Source organism: Tyto alba, unplaced genomic scaffold, assembly GCF_018691265.1.
Source record: "Tyto alba isolate M040663 unplaced genomic scaffold, T.alba_DEE_v4.0 Super-Scaffold_23, whole genome shotgun sequence".
NCBI classification, from domain to species: Eukaryota; Metazoa; Chordata; class Aves; order Strigiformes; family Tytonidae; genus Tyto; species Tyto alba.
In genome coordinates this window covers 7,929,851-7,947,969 of record NW_024881297.1, presented here as the reverse complement: position 1 = coordinate 7,947,969, position 18,119 = coordinate 7,929,851, and the positions used below count along the sequence as shown (strand labels likewise).

Below are 18,119 nucleotides of genomic sequence, written 5' to 3'. Positions count from 1 at the left end.
TAAAGTATGAGGCAGTTCCAGACCTTCAGAGATGTTATCATCACATACTTAGACCACCTTCTCTCATTCATCATTAGAAATCAAACAACCCTAAGTTTTTGGGGGGTTGTTTGGGTTTTTTTCCCCCAATTTCTCCTTATATGGAAGCCTCCACACGTACCTTCATGCTACTCTTTTCTGACTCATTTCTAATTCTGTCTTTTCTTACATGTCAAGACCAAAGCTGAGCAATAAATACACAAGTGTGTAATTGCTTCATGCAATTCATCTGTAATCTATACCAATCTATACCAATTCCTCTCTAAAACCTCCTTATTTCAGCCTAATTCACTTGCTTCTTGGTTCATCATTGAACAGATTCATTCAACAAATCAAAGATCATGTTTTTTTCCTTTCCATTGACTGGAGCGGGAGCTTGGTGGACAAAAGGCAAGTGGCAAAGGAGACACCTATCTCAGCTTCAGCAAAGCTTGTAGGCAATCTGACAAAATGGTCTAAATGCAATCACGACAGACTGAATGTATAACTAACTGAAACATCAGCTTGGAGTAACTTCTGCTTCACTGCAATGTCTTTCTTTTTTAACTAAGGGCATGCAACTAGGGTTTATCTCGAGTGCCATGACTAATAATGCCTTTCCTGATAGATCAAAGAACTTACTTATCAAGTATGTGAACAAAGCCGAGCTGGCAGATGTTGTAAATGCTCAGTGGGCAGAATTCAAAAGCCACCTTTGAAAGTGGTTTGAAACCACAAGCTTAAATGCAACAGAACTAGAAAACAAGTGCAACAGTGAAACGGCATAGACAATACTGGAGGTTACTCCAACACTGAGCCTAAATTTAAATTAAAAAATTTGCCTGGGCAAAAGCAGAAAAGAAACTAGTTACAAGCTTTACATCATTAGCCCAGGAACTAATGTTTAAACAGTGAGCTGTCAACCAAACTGGACAATTTTCAGGATTTAATTCTTAAGCATTTGTCACAGATTAGAGTTTCTCCTACTTAAATGAAATAAAAAACAAAACCAGAAGTGAGAAAACACCAGGCAGAATTGAGAAAAAGGGAAAAAAAAAGCCCTGCTGAAATAAGGATGTTTTGTGGCTTCCAAGGTCAGAAACTTCCTGGTTCCTCAGGGTGGTGTCTGTTTCCCCCCACCTGCTTATTTTCTTCTCTGTCTAATAGAACAAAGAGGGTTGAGAACCAGTTATCATCCTTTCTCAATGTGTTATTTCAAGCTCTCAGAGACAGCTTTTACTAATATGAGATATACATACTGTCCATGTCACTAAGTCTTGGCTAATGAAGCACAATATAAACCTGCCTGATTTAGAAGAGGACACTTGTAACAGAGCCCTATTCATACATCCTGACTGGGAATATGCCTTTGAAAATGAAAAGCTATCTTTCAGCAAAGATGCAAGCATTATTAATCACCTTTAAGTAGACGTGACACTGTCAACAGCAAACCACATGTCTAATTAAATGCATAAATTTTTCAATATATAACCTGTATTACAAGCCCTACTACAAATTATTATAGTATTGTTGGAGAGTGATGGGGTGTGGTGGTTCTCTTCAGGTAAACAATAGCAAAGAAACTCAAGGTAAAAAGCAACACTCGTACTCCTTTATTTTATCCACTCTAGTTTATGCTGCCTACTCTCTTTTCTGGAGAAACTTGGCAAGAGAAAAAGCATTTTTGAGCACGTTTGATTACTTGCCTAAAGATTGAAAGTCAAGACTACTTTGCTTTCAGGCATGGCTTTCTGAGGTATTTTTTTATAAATATTTTGACAGCATTCTCTCTGCTTACCTGCATTTGTGTTTGATCCTTGTAGTAGTACTGTCAAGGTCTCCATAACCAATAAGGCCAGCTGCTTTTGGTCCTCAAATGAACTGTTTCTTGAATCCCCTAAAAAATAATTTCAGAACCCAGTGTCATAGTAAAAATCACTGTTTCCTAAGATGCTTCTTGATACTTTCCACCAATATTTTTATTTTCTTTGCTTCTCCGCAGAACATGTAGACTAACTGTATTCCAAAGTAAATTAAGATTCAGTCTACACATGCATTCCTGGGGAACCTTAACTATGAATCACTTGAAAAGTTAATTTATAAAGACAAGAATTTAAACAGAAGCTTTTGAGCACTGTGAGCTCAGTAGCTGACACTGCAGCTCTGTATCCCCAACTGTTATTTCTTGAAGCCACAAAACCATACCATAGCTGAAGACTTAACAGGTTCTGTTCTTGTTCAGTATCAAGTATTTGAGAAGAGAAATTCCAAACAAAAGCACAAAAATACCTTCACATCATTACAGTAAGTGTGCTGATGATTCAGCAGGTGTAACAGACAAATCAATACTGCAAGTGGGATTTTAAACACAGAGTAACACTCCAGAAAACTGACTTTTTTTTTTTTTTTTTTTTTTTTAAATAACTCTAATAAGAAGCAAGGCACAATACAACGGCATGTGCACCCCGGTAGCACCGTAATCAGATGACAGTTTGGTCCATTTATTTACAGGAATGCGAGAACTGATGTGCTTTTCACTGGCAACAAAGCTTTCTAACTCTAATCAGCCGCTACTGTTTGCTAATGAAGTTTCAGACAATAAACTCAGGTGAAATGACCTACAATTATGATTAAAAAATACATGTCACTGATGCACACTAACTTGACTGCAGTTTGAACAAAGAAGTAAAAAAAAATTCTGCATGTGTGTGTACGTATGCACATATGGCATCTGGCAGTGCCTGCTTTGCAGGCTAAGCAGCTATGTAGCTTATCTCTGAGATGTTCAATTCTGGAGATGAGATAACTAATTTTTAATAATTTTTTTTTTTAATGCTCTCGGAAAAATGTAGACCCAACTTGTAAAAAAGATTGCAAACTTGAATGCACACTCCTATTAAGAGCTCAGATATGTGCTCTGTAGTATTTTTTCAAAACTGGGACTAAGCACAATGAAATGCACAAGCACCCTTTGTGAGGAAGCGCATTGCTCCTTCACTTGCTCTTTTCATGTTAAGTAACAAACCAATACACCAAAAAAAAACCAAACCAAAACAAAAAAAAACATTTAAAAAGGAAAATATGAACTCCTACTATTTTGCATTCATACAGCATCTTTCATTAAAGCTTGCCTTGAGCTTCTCGCAGGACGTTAAGAGAGAAGCAATGCCAATGAGCTTTTAAGATGGCACAGCAACCCCCGGCAGAACTCAGCCCTTGAGGTACATGTTCAGATTCTATTGTTCCTCCTCTTAAGTGCTAGCCTCCACCATTCCCAGCCACGGGCAGACACGTATTAGTAAAATGGAAGAGCACACGCTACCTTGATCATTCAGTGCCTGAGTGGGATCTTTCAGAAGCGCTGCATATTTATGAAGAAGATTTACCATCACCTCCAGAAGTCCTACTTCCCTGAAGACATCCTTAAAGATGCAGTCATGACGGGTGAACTTAAGGAGTGTCTTCATGGCAATGATGCTACACTGAAAAGAAGTGCTGGATTTTAAAAGGATGCTCACACTGATCAGTTCTTTACAGGGTATGTAATTCAAGCTGAAGACAACAAATTCCAGCATCTCAAAGTATTTGGTCTGCACTTCTGGAAGTTTAGGAATTTTCTCTGCAAACTGAGACAGTGTGTGCTGCGATTCCAAAATGAAGTAGTTGGCATTGTCCGCCATATAAATATTCGTGATGGCATCAAGGATGATTTGTGCTAGATAGTTGGTTTTTGCTCTCAAAAATGCATTCTGGAGGACTGAAAATGCTTGAATATTCCTCACACTATGACCTAAATTGGGAAACAAAGTGGAATGGGAGGAAAAAAGGAAAGAGAAAGTTCTTAATCATCATAAACTATGAACATACTTATTAATGATCCATGCATTTTAATAAGCGTGAATAAAAGAACAGTATATATCACATACAATAATTTTTTTTATTAAAACTGACTCTTCAGAAAAGCCTCTGTGCTATCACTTACATTGCAAATCCTACTATCCACTGTTCATTAAGATGGCATCTTCATCTTTGAAAGTGTTTACATAAGCAGCTAAATGAAAGATCATTTCTTTAAAATAGGTAAGTAAGCTGACCTATTGCTAAAACGTGCAACAGGATACAGTTCTAGAGACAAAACAAAGCCTGCCTGTCATCTACCCAGGCTGTAAGAAAACTCCTTACAGCAACAGCAACAGTAACATGTTCTGTATTCCATAATGCAGAACATAACTCTGTCCTCTACAAGCATTCAGCAGGCTAAGTTCAGAATAACAGCCATCGATGGCCCTTCACTCAACAGAGCAATAAGCAATGGCAAATCCTCATCAGCCGGGTTCGAAGCTAGACAACATGCATGGCCTCCAAGTTATCCTCCTGCTTCCACCCTTTGGCAAATGGCCTATGAGAAGACAACGGCTACGAGCAGAGAAACTCCACAGGGCAGAGTAAGGTCGGCAGTTGCCTGCCCTCCCTAGAGAGCCTGCTCTTGCTCAGGTCTGGATTAACTGGCCCGAATGACCAGACTGGTATCGGACGATGGCACAGGCCTGGCTTTGGGAATCAAGCCTGGGAATAAGAAAGCTTTAGGAGGGTCCAGTACTGTTAATGATTAGGGAATTAAAACAAAGGGAAACAGTTGTAAAGCGTTAGGTAGCTATAATATTAGCACACAAAGACCTCACATCTTTAAGAACTTGGTAAAATTTCTTCGAGTAAGTACCTTCAAGTTGAATAAAATCTCATTCATTTAGCCAAAGAATGCATCATTTATGAGTGCTCCTTGTGGCCCCCAGAATTTTTTATGAGTAGATATTATTCTTATTCTACTAAAAAGATGTCCCAGCCAATTTTTTTAAATTCTGTAGGAACAGTACACAGTGGATAAATCCCATGATACAGAAAATAACTACAGGTAAAAATAATTAAAAAAAAAAAAAAAAAAAAAAAAAACAATCAAGAGTGAGATCTCAAAACACATTCTGAATAAAGCATTTAGGATGCTCTAACAATAAAATCTTATTTTCAAACAAGCTATAAGCAAACCATTAATCTGATTTACAAACCCTTTTCATAAACAAAGAATCCTGATTTATTACATATACTCTGTGGAATGCTACTTCATTGGTTATCAACTAAGTTGCCCAATTTAAAAGTAAACTCAACTACCTTTGTATCTAGCCTCACTACCTTCCCTGCCAGTATTTCTCCGGAAGGCATCAGGAAACTTCCTTGAAAACTAACCGGGAACAATTTCACATACTGGAAAGTATGAATGTTACATTATAAGTCACATTTATTTGTTTCTAAAAGGACATTTTTTACATGCTTTCTTTACAATGAAAAAATGTTAAAAAGGGGATTTAGAGCTTATTAAATGTGACAGGAACATAGGTAGTGACAGATTATACTATTTATATTCTAATTTAGTATCAACAGTTGTTCCAGGCAATCAAGCAGATAACAAATTATCTTTCATTATTACAAGGATCCCTGAAGAAACCAAATCTTAACCAGCTCTTCAGAGTTCAAGAACCAATAGGATTTAAATAGAAGCAATTAAGAACATGAGCTAATACGCTCTTCATAAAAAGACAACTTGCCAACATAATGAAAAGGAGGTAAAAGAAACTGAGAGATGTCATAAGTACCAGAAAATTAAATAAAAGAATACATTTGGAGATTGCAGTAGGCCATGGTTCCCTCATGCTATTTTAACAGAAAAGCTAATTAACTTAAGCAAAAACGAGTATGTTGTGATCAAAACACGGAGAAATTAAGCTATGAGTGTGACTATCACCTTCATTCTCTATTTAGTGCACAGGGAAAACTATTTCCATGAACAATGAACTCTCTCAATACCAGTGGAAGAAAGTCATTGTCCAAGGAACTTAAATATACAAGAGAAACAGTGACAGTAAATCCATTAGCCTATAAATCTATAAATGTAACCCTATCACAAAATATTTTCTTGTATCCCTGTTATTACTAAATCCCATAAAATGTCCAAGAAACAAACTAGCTCCACGGTCACTATTAAATTCCAAACTCCTTAGTTACATACATGACTTACCTGAATTCTAAGTTTATACACAGGAAGTGAAAAATGAGTTTGTTTTTATAAAACCCTTTCCCCTCTCCATATTATGTCCATCTCATACTTATCTCCATATCATAATTATCTCCATATCATAATTGACTGTGGTTGCAAGTACACCACAGATTTCACCACTCGGTGAACACCAGTGATGAAACAACAGATTTCAGCTCACAAGTTACACTTGCCTAAGCTGACAAAAGCTAACAGAAAACAAAATTGGGGAAAAAAAAAAAATAATCAAGCCAGCACATCAGCCTTTCATATCAGTTTAGTAATAGCAGCCTAAAATGTCATAAATCATATCAGTGCATCTCTCCATTATGATAATCTCTTAAAATGTCCACACAGAAAATGTAAGCTTTGCAGTGAGAGATGTTTGACTCGGCATTTACTCCTCAAAGACAAAAGCCCTAAACTTTCTTCTTTGGGTATCAACCCCAAAATAGAAACTTTGAGACTAACAGAACAAAGTATTTGATATGCAATCTTAGTAAAAGAACCTAGACTCAATTGTAAATGGTTTGTGTAGTATACAGCTTCTTTGTGTTTTGTTGTTTACATTTTAAAAAACAATCAAACAAACAAACAAAAAAAAAAAAACAGAGGGAGAAAGAACGTAGACTCACCTTTGCCCGCAGGCTGTGGGACTGCAAATCCAGGTAGTAGGAAAGGTACTCCGGTGGTAACACCAGCTGGCTTTAATTCATTGACACCATATGTTGTTAAGGAAGTTATCAAATTAACTAAGTCCTTCAAAGCATCCTTAGATTCAGCCTCTTTTGCTTGTTCTAATCTAAAGAAAATACAATAGAACAAGTTAGCAGCACTAGTTTATTTCAACTCAAACCACTTTAATAAGGTATCTCTTCCCTTTTACTCTATTAATTTAGAGATCACACTTCTACGGGCCTGTTCCTACAGTATTTTATATGTTCTCTGTTCATATTTCATACCATTAAGTCAGTCAAACATTATTGGATTTATGAGAGCATACATTTATTTGCCATAGAAACTCACTTCAAATCTTTCCTTGGACTCAGTGGTCTGCTAAAAAGCAGCACAGACATGAAAATTACTTTTAAAATCCTCCTACAAACATGAAGCTATTGGATAGGAAAATACCTAGATAGTCTGGCATTAGATAAATCCATAATTAACTTGCTAGATTATATCTGCCACTTTGAGAGTTAATATTTTAAGCTAATGAAACGGTATCTTGGTAGAAGCCTAACACTTAGGCTAACATCCCTAAGGATGAAGGAAGGAGCGGCGAGCTGGCTGTAACCCCCATCCCCTGTGCCACTGGGGGAGGAGGGGGAGAGATGGGGAGCAGAGCTGAGCCCGGGAAGAAGGGAGGGGTGGGGGGAGGTGGTTTTGGATGTGGTGGTGCTTCTCACTGTCCCACCTTGTCTGTCAGGTGTTGGGTTTGTTAGTGTTTGAATTAAAGTGATGTTCTTTTTCTTCCTCTCAACAAGTCTGTCTTTTGCCTGTGACTGTAATGGGTGAGCCCATCACTCCCTGTTCTTATCTTGATTCCTGAGCCTTTTACTTGATTTTCCCTTTCCCATTCCTAAGGGGGAAGGGGTGAGTGAATGTCTGCATGGTGCTCAGTTGCCCTCTGGGCTCAAACCATGACAGATTTGAAGATCAAATAAACCGAAACTTACAAGAATCAGCAAGAGATAGGGCCATCAAAACAACAGCCACGTTTTGAACCATATTCTATCTCCTCTACAATACACAAATCGCTAACAAATACAAAACATGTTGGTGTGCGCTGGTCACCTTATCCCAGACATTTCTGCAAGAGTCTCAGCAAGTTTTCTAGAGCCACCCTGGGAAGAAGTGAGGATAATGCATTCCTACACTTTTAACTTTTACTGATGTCAACTGAACAACCCAGGTGCTCTCTTTCAATCAGACACGCAAACCTCTAGTATTGCTGTACCTCTGTCATGGATCTCACATTCTTTGATTTAAAGGATGAGCAAGCTCAGGAGAGAGTTTATTTAAAACACTTGATCTACAGAGGATCACTTTTGTACCTGAAAATTAAATTGCTAATGACAGCGTGTTACCCTCAAATTCCACCTAAACTCTGGCTGACAGTTTCTGGAAAACAGCTGAATTTGAGTTATACTGCTTTGAATGAATGCATTAGCAAATATAACATCCTCAAAACCATCATTTATACTACAAGAACACTAACAATTCTTAACACGTGTTCTAGCTTTTGTGGCACCAAAGATAATTTATGAATAATTTTAACTGTGATTAAGAACTTCAAATGCCATGTCTATGCCTGGTATCCATTTCAAACAAACAAACAAAACAACCCAAAACCATACTATGAAGTAGAAAATTTAGTTCACATATTTGGGTGCATAAATCTAGCATCCTGGCACTCAAAATGAATGGCTTGAAACAGGGAGGTAACACATTAACACTTCTTATTAATGGCCATTACAGCACTGTTTCTAAGCATCTTTGACCTGAGTATACTTCGTTATGTCTATGAGGGTACACCTTATTTCCCAGTTGGTGTCCTGGATTTGTAAAACACGTATTAGTTTCAACAGCTAAGTATGCTTCTTCAGAACTTCATATCCAAACAAAACAACACAGACTGGCCATAAGTTTTACACAAATAATGCAGCAGACACTCATTTGATGACTGAGAAATAAAAGAATGAAGTTTCTTTCATAGAAAGAAATAATATCATGGATGGATCATACATCCAAGTTTTGTTTCAGCAGGCATTTTTATTACCATATTTTATGATGCGTTAGCAGTACCTTTAATTAAAATTACAAATTAAAAAAATAAATACATACATAGACTGATTCACTTAGTAACACGAGGGTTCTCTCCAGCACTCTGGTATTAGAGCTTATGTACAGAAATGTCTCTTCAGTACTAAGTAGCGTGTCTGCAATACTAAGCAGCATGCACCACGTTTACAGATGTGATTTTTCATTACAGTAGTATGTTAAACCAAACCAAAACAACCAAACCCAAAAATCACTAACTGCAGTCAACATTTTATTTTCTGAGTTCTTTCTAAATCTTTAGTACCAGTTGTTTTTAAGCATCTGCTTTCTTCACACGTACAGAAACATTTAGTAATAAACCAGTACCGATGAATAAAAAGTTAAACAATGTAGTTTCATAAACAAAGAGAAGCACATAACTTCATGTTTTGGTCCTAATATCTTAATTTCATAATAACCTATAATCACCTATTTGTTCAAATCTATTCTTTATTAAGATATCTTTTCAGAAAAACTTCAGTGTGATCTGTCTGCATTCCTTCAAGAACTTTTGCATACCTGAGGAGGAGGTCACAGAGGAAGTTGTATCCTTGCCATATCCTAAAATCATCCAGTAATGTTTGGGATACATCACTGGAGTCTTTGAGAAAACAAGAAAGTCCAGCAAACATCTCAACTATTTCTAGGGGAGAAAGGTCATCAGACTGCTGCATGTTCTGAACACATGTGGACAAACATTCCTTTTCTGAAAAGAATCACAATTAAGAAATTTAGGATTTTACTGACACTAATCACAGCAAGAAGCATAACTAGAACAAGAAATGTGGCAATAAGGTAAAGTACTATTTAACTATCGTCACATAACATTTAATATCACAGAGCACTTGAAGACGAGTAGGATTCTCAAGTGGCTTTGGATCTGAACTCTAATCTCTTTTTGCCAACCCCTTCCTACCTTTTATAATCTCTACTCTTGTAAGGAGAAGACTCTGTAGACAAATATTGTTTTTTTACCTAAAAAGTTTGACTTGATAACTCAACAGAATAAAAAGACAAATATGGCAACTGTAAATAATTCTAAAATATTTTTTTTTTCTTTTAAAACACAAAGTTATACAAAGAATTGACACTGTTACTGATATTAGGTAAAACACTACCCATAACTCTTTATACCATGTCATATTATTGCTGCTCTGGTTAGCGTTTCTTTGGCAGGCATATTGCTTGCCTGATAAATCGTGATGAAAGAGAGAAAGCTTGTCTCATTCTGCATCTCTCACACTCCATCAGTTCATTGGTCAGTTGCAAAAAGCTTTCCCAAGTCTACAGTCAGATTTTAGGTTACACTCCTGTTTTAAAGATGCTCCCTTCAATTATCTGCTATTTTAACTTTGCAGCATGCACGAGAGAAGTGCAAATCACGGTCAAAACTCAGCTCTTTTCTTTGTTGCGCTTCATAATGTTTTCACATACACGCATACACCTTCTACACTCATTAAAAACCCACCAGAAGGCTGTTAGAGATGCTGGCAAAATACCTATCACCTTTTAAGTCCTATCTGAAAATTCTTAATTGATGACTACTCTGTGCTTCCAAGTGATACTGTACATTCACATCTTTCTGACTGGAATAGGAAACACACTGCTAGCACAAGAAGAAACACAGACTGAAATTTTCTGTGAAATATGTGGGAGCGAGGTGACGTATTTCGTAAACTGTCAAAATGGTTTTGTGGAGCCTTGTAACTACTTGCTTTCCAGAGACTGAGGAAACTGTGAGTTTCTTCTTTTTCCAGTAGGTGTACACTGCTAAAATGTATGGTAAGGATGTTAGTTCACTTCAAGAGTTGTTCCAATTTCAAAATTACAAATGTTTCTATATGGTCTTATAGTCTAAAAGCCCTAGATATAATATTAGAAACATATTCTACCAAATTTCCTACCTCAAATCCTACGTAACTAAACACCCATGCAGTTTCAAATTAATGCACTACCAGTACTTCATATGCAAAGCTGCTCCTGGGCAGCTAATACCCGCTCCAACACTGGCTTTCATCTCACTTTGCTCTCACAAATTCTTTGCTGTGAACTAGCTTGGCAGCTGCCCTTGCTAAACAAACTGTAACCAGTCCCTCATAAAGATATATGATGAATGAATGATTTCTTACATTAGCTACCAAAATCTGTAACCAGATACCGAAATACTCCAGTACGCTCTAGCTTCCATGCCTGAAACACTCAGAATGCTATTTATCTCAAAAAAGGACACGAGAGAAAATTGAATGATTTTGGCTGCTTCTGTCATTTGGCAGCTTGCAAGCTGGATTAAGCCTATAAAATGATTTTATTTTGGCCTTCAGGATGCACAAAACCTGCAAACTGTAAGATATATGGCAAGGTCGGGAAGACAAGGGCCTGGCAGAAGAAACACAGGCTGGCTGAACAGTCAGCAATCTAGTCACTCAGCCAACAGGGAAAACATAGAGGCTGCAAACCCATCCAGCAGCCAGGCTCTTCCCAGCTGTGCCCCAAAATCTCTGCACTGGGTTGTGACATAGGCTCTGAGATAGGCTACATGTAAGCAGCTTCCTAGGAGCACTGGTACTGAGAGACCCCCTGCTCTGGGCATAGGCATGGGGCTCAGCCAAGCGAAGGAGAGCCTCCCTGGTCCAGGCCCTAAGAACAACATCCCTGGCTTGGGGACCCCACAGGGAAGCTGGGCTGGACCACAGGGGAGGAAGCCAGTTGGCTGTTCCATCCATCAGCACTTGGAGGTTTGAACTCGAGTGTTTCTGTGCCCATACACCATGCTCTCTCGAGCATTTCCTAGTGCCTGTATTACACTGGTTTTGCTGATATCAGTGTGCCACCCCCAATGTCCTAGATAATGGAGAGTACATTGCAAATCAGTGGTTGGTATAAGTCTCACCCAGCCTCTTCCCACAGGAGGAAGATGTCTGGGAGAAAGAATCTTCTCCCAGCATACCCAAATTAGCTCTCCCCAGTTTGCATAATGCACCGGTATTTACTACAGGGCAGCAGCTTTCATGGGCTCCTAATAGCTCAAACTGCGTCAGCAGAACACATGGAGCTGGTTCCCCTTCCTGCAGCTTCCTCAGACGTCTCTACACTTTTATTGCCAGCTAGAGCAGCACCTCTACTACAAGGGGCTGCTGCTGCTACTTTAAATGCAGGACCAAAACCAACTAAATTCCATTAAGAATTAATGCTCACAGCAAAAATCACAAAATTTATTCATCTTCCTAGTGAATATCTTTCAATACTGGCAGTTACTGAAGTTTTTGAAAGCCTTTCCTGTTGGTCATCATAAAATTTACACCGAAACGTAAGGGGAAATTGTACCCTTTAATGTTAAATTGTAATGTGGATGAGGCAGGCTCAGCTACAAATATAATTGCCCTGAAATTTTACCTGTATGTAAATACTTACATGTCCAAACAAAAAGCCTGGAAGCTTTCCTTAATCTATTATTTTCATGCTTATTTCCTAACTAAGAAAACTATGAAAAAAGAAGAACAGAAAACAAACAAACAAACAAACAAAAACAACAAAAAAACCCCACAATAAATAATAGTGGATAAAGACACATACCATGAATGTATTTCACTACGTTGACACTAAGGCCATGACGCGATATGGTCATTAGTACTTCCCCTGCACTCTTCCTCCAAGGCAGGTTATAGGGAGGGCACCATGAGGTTATTGCACTGAATAGTAGCTGGAGATCATCCTTCTGAGCCAGTTCTTCCGCCGGGGACACAAAACTGCATAATTTTACTAGGATCTGAAACAATAAGTCATTAAGCATCTAGCATTAATACCCTGATCTCTGCTTTTTCTGCCTACACTTAGTAGAAGGCGAAATATTCTTCCATTTAGCATACACATTAAAAAAGGTAACATGCTGTTTTCTCTGTGTGTGTTGTTTCTGTAATTTGAATTGAAGAGAGGGTTATGTAACACATGGTTATTTCAAGTCCCCATTCAGTTTGAACTGACTAGCAAAAGATTAGCAGCAGAGTTTATGTCTCTTACGCTGACACAGCATACCTGTATGGATACCAGGTTATTCCATTCTTGAAGAACCTGCTAGTTACCTAATATACAGGTCTAAATGCTGCAGTAGGGCAAAGGCTCTGCCAAGCGAGCTGTTATATCCCTTCCTAATGAAGGAAGAAGGCTATCAATGGGTTGTTGGCAGAGCAGCATCCATAACATCTTGGCCAAATGAAAACAGCCAAAACAGTGTGGTGGGAAAGGCTACAGCAACACCGTAGACCTACCTGGATAACTGGTACCTGGATCTGGATTTCCAAGTTACCATAAACAAGACAAAACCCAGCCACACAATCAAAGTTACTACATTGCACTCCCTTTTCTGCATGTTTTGAGGACATATGATGTCCATTTTGTGTCTTGTGCAGAAAAAGCCAATGCTTCCTATCAGAAAACTAGAGGAAGACTTTGTAAGGCTGTGTTTGAAGTAAGAGGTCTGGAAGCTATTTGAAACCTCACCCATTCCAGCCAGTCCCTTTGAGAGCACCACTTCATGGCCCTTGAAGAAGGACAAAAAAGAGCTGAGCAGTAGTATATTGGAAGCATACTATTTGCTAACATTGATCATTTATTAACTCTAGTGACTGAAACACAGCAAAACAATTTCTGAAAGATAGCTCACAACACAGCATGATTTCTGATTTGGAAGACAGCCAGTAGTACTAGGACAATTAAAAAAAAAAAAAAAAAAAAGAGGCAAATGGGTATGTTTTCATATAGTGACTGTTACTGGGTCGACAGCGGGTCTAGTAATTGTGGGAATAAAGCTAATCTTTATTTCTGTGGTGCAGGTACCAAAACGCAACTCAAACATTATACTTACAATCTTAGCACTGCCTTCAAATCCCTGAAGGATGTGACTGCTGATAGACCTCTATGGTTTTGCATACATGGCTACAACAACCCTACGCAGAGATGCATACGTGGAAACTGGTAGTATGATCACTGGCCCCTTCCTAACAGTAACTGTCAGCTCCTTCTAAAAGATTAATCAGGAGAATGTATGGGAATTTCCTTTCAGAATCTCCAACTGAAACTTCAGAAAGCAGGAGCAGGTCAGATGGAGTTTCTGGTCTCCCTAGGTAATCTGGGGGATAATTGCAATAGTAATTGCAAGCTCACATGGTTTCCATATTTAAATTATTTGTTTCCACATTCATGGTTTAATTCCATAATGAGAAAGAAAATAGTCTATGCTAAATTAACTCACAGATTATTACCAATATTAATGGATTTTACTATGTCTGTTTCAATCTGTAATGGCCAAAGATACCAAAGACTGGGACCAGTTAGAATAAAGGAATAATAGTCAACACGTTGCTCCTTTTAAGCAGCTGCATGGAAGAGTTGCATGCATTTCTGTGGAGGAGACATTTGCCAAGGACAAAAACCACAGGAGGAGTGAAAATTTAACCTCAACTGCGCTTGCAGGAAAATCCATCTTACTCTGAGCCTTAAGTTTGTGAAGAATCAAGGAAGAACAAAACCTGGTTCAAGTGAAAAGTTTCCAGACTTTTCTCAGAGGAAGCATTTCCATTCCTCTGGAATTCCATGACCAATTTTACCTTTCTTACCTGTACAAAGACTTTCTGTAGTAGTGCTCGGCGCTCTGCGAGAGGTAGTTCATTCTGTGCTCCTCCAACTACCTCAGGCACATGTGGAAGGTCAAAAAACAGATACAGACATTTAACAAGTGTGGAAGGCACTGACATTGTAGTCATGCAGTCCACAGTTTTCTGGGGAAAAAGAAAACAGAGCAAAAGAAGTGTTCAACATATTACTATATGCAAAAAGTCACGCTCCTATAATGCCGTTGACTCAAATGCTGGTTCTTCTTTCTCACACCTCTGCTGAGGTGTCCACATGGCAGTACAGATTCACCATTTATTCTTGAATGCCTACCTAAACAGTAACCTTAAAAATAGGATCAGAATTTATTTACATGACAACAGCTTCTAACAGTCACAGTTCAGAGCAGTCACTGCACAGGACAGAAACAAAAACTGACAGCCTCTGCCAACAGAAGCTTACAAGTTAATTACAAGACCTTCAGCCAAGCCCTCATTAGCTATCTATTCTTTGTAGCAGCAGCAATGGGAGCGGGAGGACAACTGTTCAATTTATGGTCTCACTTGGCAAGAAGGTATAAGCAGGTGTAAGGAGCAAGGTAGCAGAAAACATGAAAGCATCAGTGGGAAGAAAAGACAAATTGGGGTGGAGGGTGGTGACATACTAAACACAGAGAAGATGATGTGCTGAACTATAAAGGCAGATCAGAGTAGAAAGAACAAACCACACAGCTGTCCTGCACATTGCCAGAGATCAGCTCTCTGATGGAGGGCAGCACCAGAAGCAGAGGCAGTAAAGATTCACAATACCACCCACTCATCACTGCTGCTGACTTTGCTTTTTGCAGCTGCTGTTGCCCTCCTTGAATGGGAAGCCCAAGTTGAAAGTCGGAGTGATTTAGGTGCTGTATGTGACATGCATCTCGTGGGGCACTAAGCAGCAGCATGCAAGAGAGGCCTTTGGGGAACAAGAAAAGTTGCGTGCATAATTCAAAAGAACATTATAAATTAAAGTTATAAAATGATGATTTTTTTTAAGCATCTGAAACCACAAGGAGCTAAAGCAGAAGTTCTGTGGCAGTGTAACAGAAAAAGGATCTTAACATAGGAAGCAGAATATAGTTACAACATCTTTAGTATGTGTTCATGCAGTTCATCATTTTATTGCTTTTGTCTCTCCCACCCCATAATTTATTTTTTTGTCTTGCTGTTTAAGACTAACCTGTCCTGATGAAGCTAGTAAATTGATTGTGGTGAGCAGCATCCAACCTCTACTTGCTTCTTCACTTTGATTGACCTCCAGAAACTGGACTATGGCACGACTTGCAGCCTCTGTAGGGGGGGCAGTTAAAAAAAAATGCAGTAAGAATTCAGTCTGATAGTCTGTAGAGGGAACACATCCTCTCAGCAGTCCCAAGCGCTGAGCATGAATTCACCTCTTCAGCACTACTTGAAAAAAGGGCTAGGCTTAGGCCTACACTCTCCAGACACAAATTCCAGTCTTCTACACATAGTTGGCTTTGACACTAGCAAGGCTGCAAAAAGTACATTTTTAGGTCATGCATCATCCTTTAAACAGATTTCAGTAACATACAGCAACTTATGTTTGAGTATTTTTGCTTTATCCAATACAAAATACTCTTTTCCAGAGACATGAAGTCACCATCACTTAGTGGTCTCAGTGGGAAAAGCTGATCACTGCACTGAAACAACAGTACAGAGGATAACAGGAAAAAACTGGAGGAAAAGAGAGATGCAGAAAGCCAAAAGGAATAAAAAATGGTAACAAAAAGTAAAATTAAGACTGAGATCAGTCCTCATCCTATGTTTTCTGGAAAATGAAAATGCTAACAACTTACGGCTAATTCTTTTGATCCTGGGACCACTTCTGGAATCAGATGCTATTTCATATCAGTCAGAGCCAAAGATAAATATTCAGCCTAGTAAACAAGTTATCAGCCTCAATAAATAAATTAACAGAAAATGCAATCCTATTTCACTGATGTCTGAATACACACTTATGTTAAGAAACCTATAAAGCCAGTCATGATGACTGCCCATTACCCCTAAGGGAAATCTGAAACCATTTTTCATTAATAACTGCGTATCAATCATCTTCAGTGCTTTTAGTGTCATCTAGGACAGAAAAGGAAGGTGCGTAACATTGCTTAAAAAAGGAATTACTAAACAAGAGGAATAAATCACCAACTGAAGAAAGATCCAATTTTAATCTTGGTTTGTTTGCTTCATCTGTTGTCAAGATTTCCCAGCATGTACCTGTGAAGGAGTTTGTTCTAAAGTAAACACATTTTATATTACAGAGCACTTATCAAACTTCTAGCACTGACTACACTGAAAAGATAATTTTCTGGAGCACCAGACTGAAAGCAGAGCTGGACTAGTAAACCTAAAAAGTAGATGATTCTAGAAGATGTCTACAGTTGCTTGCTTTGTATTCCTAACATTAACTTTACCCAAGAGAGACTACCACCATACAGTGCAAAAGCCATCAGCCACTGGTGAATCCACATTAAAAAATCAAGGTGTAAAGAAACATTTTTATCAACTGGAGGACAGCTGGTAGACAAAGTGATGACACATAATGCTTGTTAGATCACGTATGGAATGATGCATGCAATTTCAGTCCCAACGCAATACAAGGAAGACAACGATCAACAGTTCAGCTGAGGGCCACCGAGAAGTTCAGGGGTTTGAGCACCAACTCTGTGAGAGACTGAGGAACCGGGGCTTGCTCAGCTGGGAGAAGGGACAGCCTCAGGGACACCCAACTGCAGCCTCAGTGCCCATGGTGGGGGGAGCTACTGCCAGGCTCTTCAGAGCACTGCATGGCAGGAGGACAAGAGACAACAGGCTTAAATCAATAGATGTTCAGACTGCATACAAGGAGAAACTTCCTCTCACCCCAAGGACAGAGATGCTCTGAAATGGGGCCCAGAGAGGCTGTGCTGTCTCCAGTCTTGGTGGTTTTCAAGACACAACAGGATTGAGACCTACACAACCCAGTCCCATCTCACAGCTGGTTTGGCTGTGAGCAGGAAGTCAGACAAGAGACCTCTCACGATTTTTATGATTTTCTCTCACTCATAAAAAGGTCTATTTGAAACTCAGGGAGTTTCACGTCACCCATGCTGGTGTGTTTCACTCCCTTCCAGTGCAAAGAGGATGTATTTTTCCCTAAAGCTCAGAAACTCTTTTATACTCATAAACCTATAAAAAAAGATAAAGAGAGATTTCAGGTAAAAATCCAGATTTGGTTCATTTGTGCAATGGCTATTTTCCCATATTTTTGTTTTGCAGCCTTATTTCCATAACAGATTTTTGTACAAACCACTAGCTTTTCCAATTCTGGTACTGAAGGAGAGGCACCTCCCAAATCCCTGCATGAGACTGACCAAGACAAAGCAAACCTTAAAATACCAAGGTGAAAGGTTGGGCAATTTTTAAAACTCACACAAATGCATACATGTAGCAACTTCTCAGCATGCAGACCTGAAGTACCTGGTGGGCACTTTTGTTTTCCAAAACCATCGGTGCAAAACATCAGTCAGATTGTTGGGTGTATGAGC

The 18,119-nt window shown here is 38.8% G+C and overlaps 1 protein-coding gene across 7 annotated transcripts in view; it reads right to left on the bottom strand.

Annotated features, from left to right (window-relative positions):
- Nucleotides 1-18,119, bottom strand: part of WDFY3 (WD repeat and FYVE domain containing 3) — a 181,458-nt gene that overhangs the window by 92,158 nt on the left and 71,181 nt on the right. For all 7 annotated transcript variants that reach the window (XM_042796404.1, XM_042796409.1, XM_042796408.1 and 4 more), the window contains 7 exons: nucleotides 15,755-15,864; nucleotides 14,539-14,700; nucleotides 12,500-12,692; nucleotides 9,446-9,632; nucleotides 6,742-6,908; nucleotides 3,341-3,808; nucleotides 1,817-1,915 (listed from right to left, as the gene is read on the bottom strand). In XM_042796404.1, the coding sequence (XP_042652338.1) occupies nucleotides 1,817-1,915; nucleotides 3,341-3,808; nucleotides 6,742-6,908; nucleotides 9,446-9,632; nucleotides 12,500-12,692; nucleotides 14,539-14,700; nucleotides 15,755-15,864 (1,386 nt within the window). The remainder of the gene's footprint in view (nucleotides 1-1,816; nucleotides 1,916-3,340; nucleotides 3,809-6,741; nucleotides 6,909-9,445; nucleotides 9,633-12,499; nucleotides 12,693-14,538; nucleotides 14,701-15,754; nucleotides 15,865-18,119) is intronic.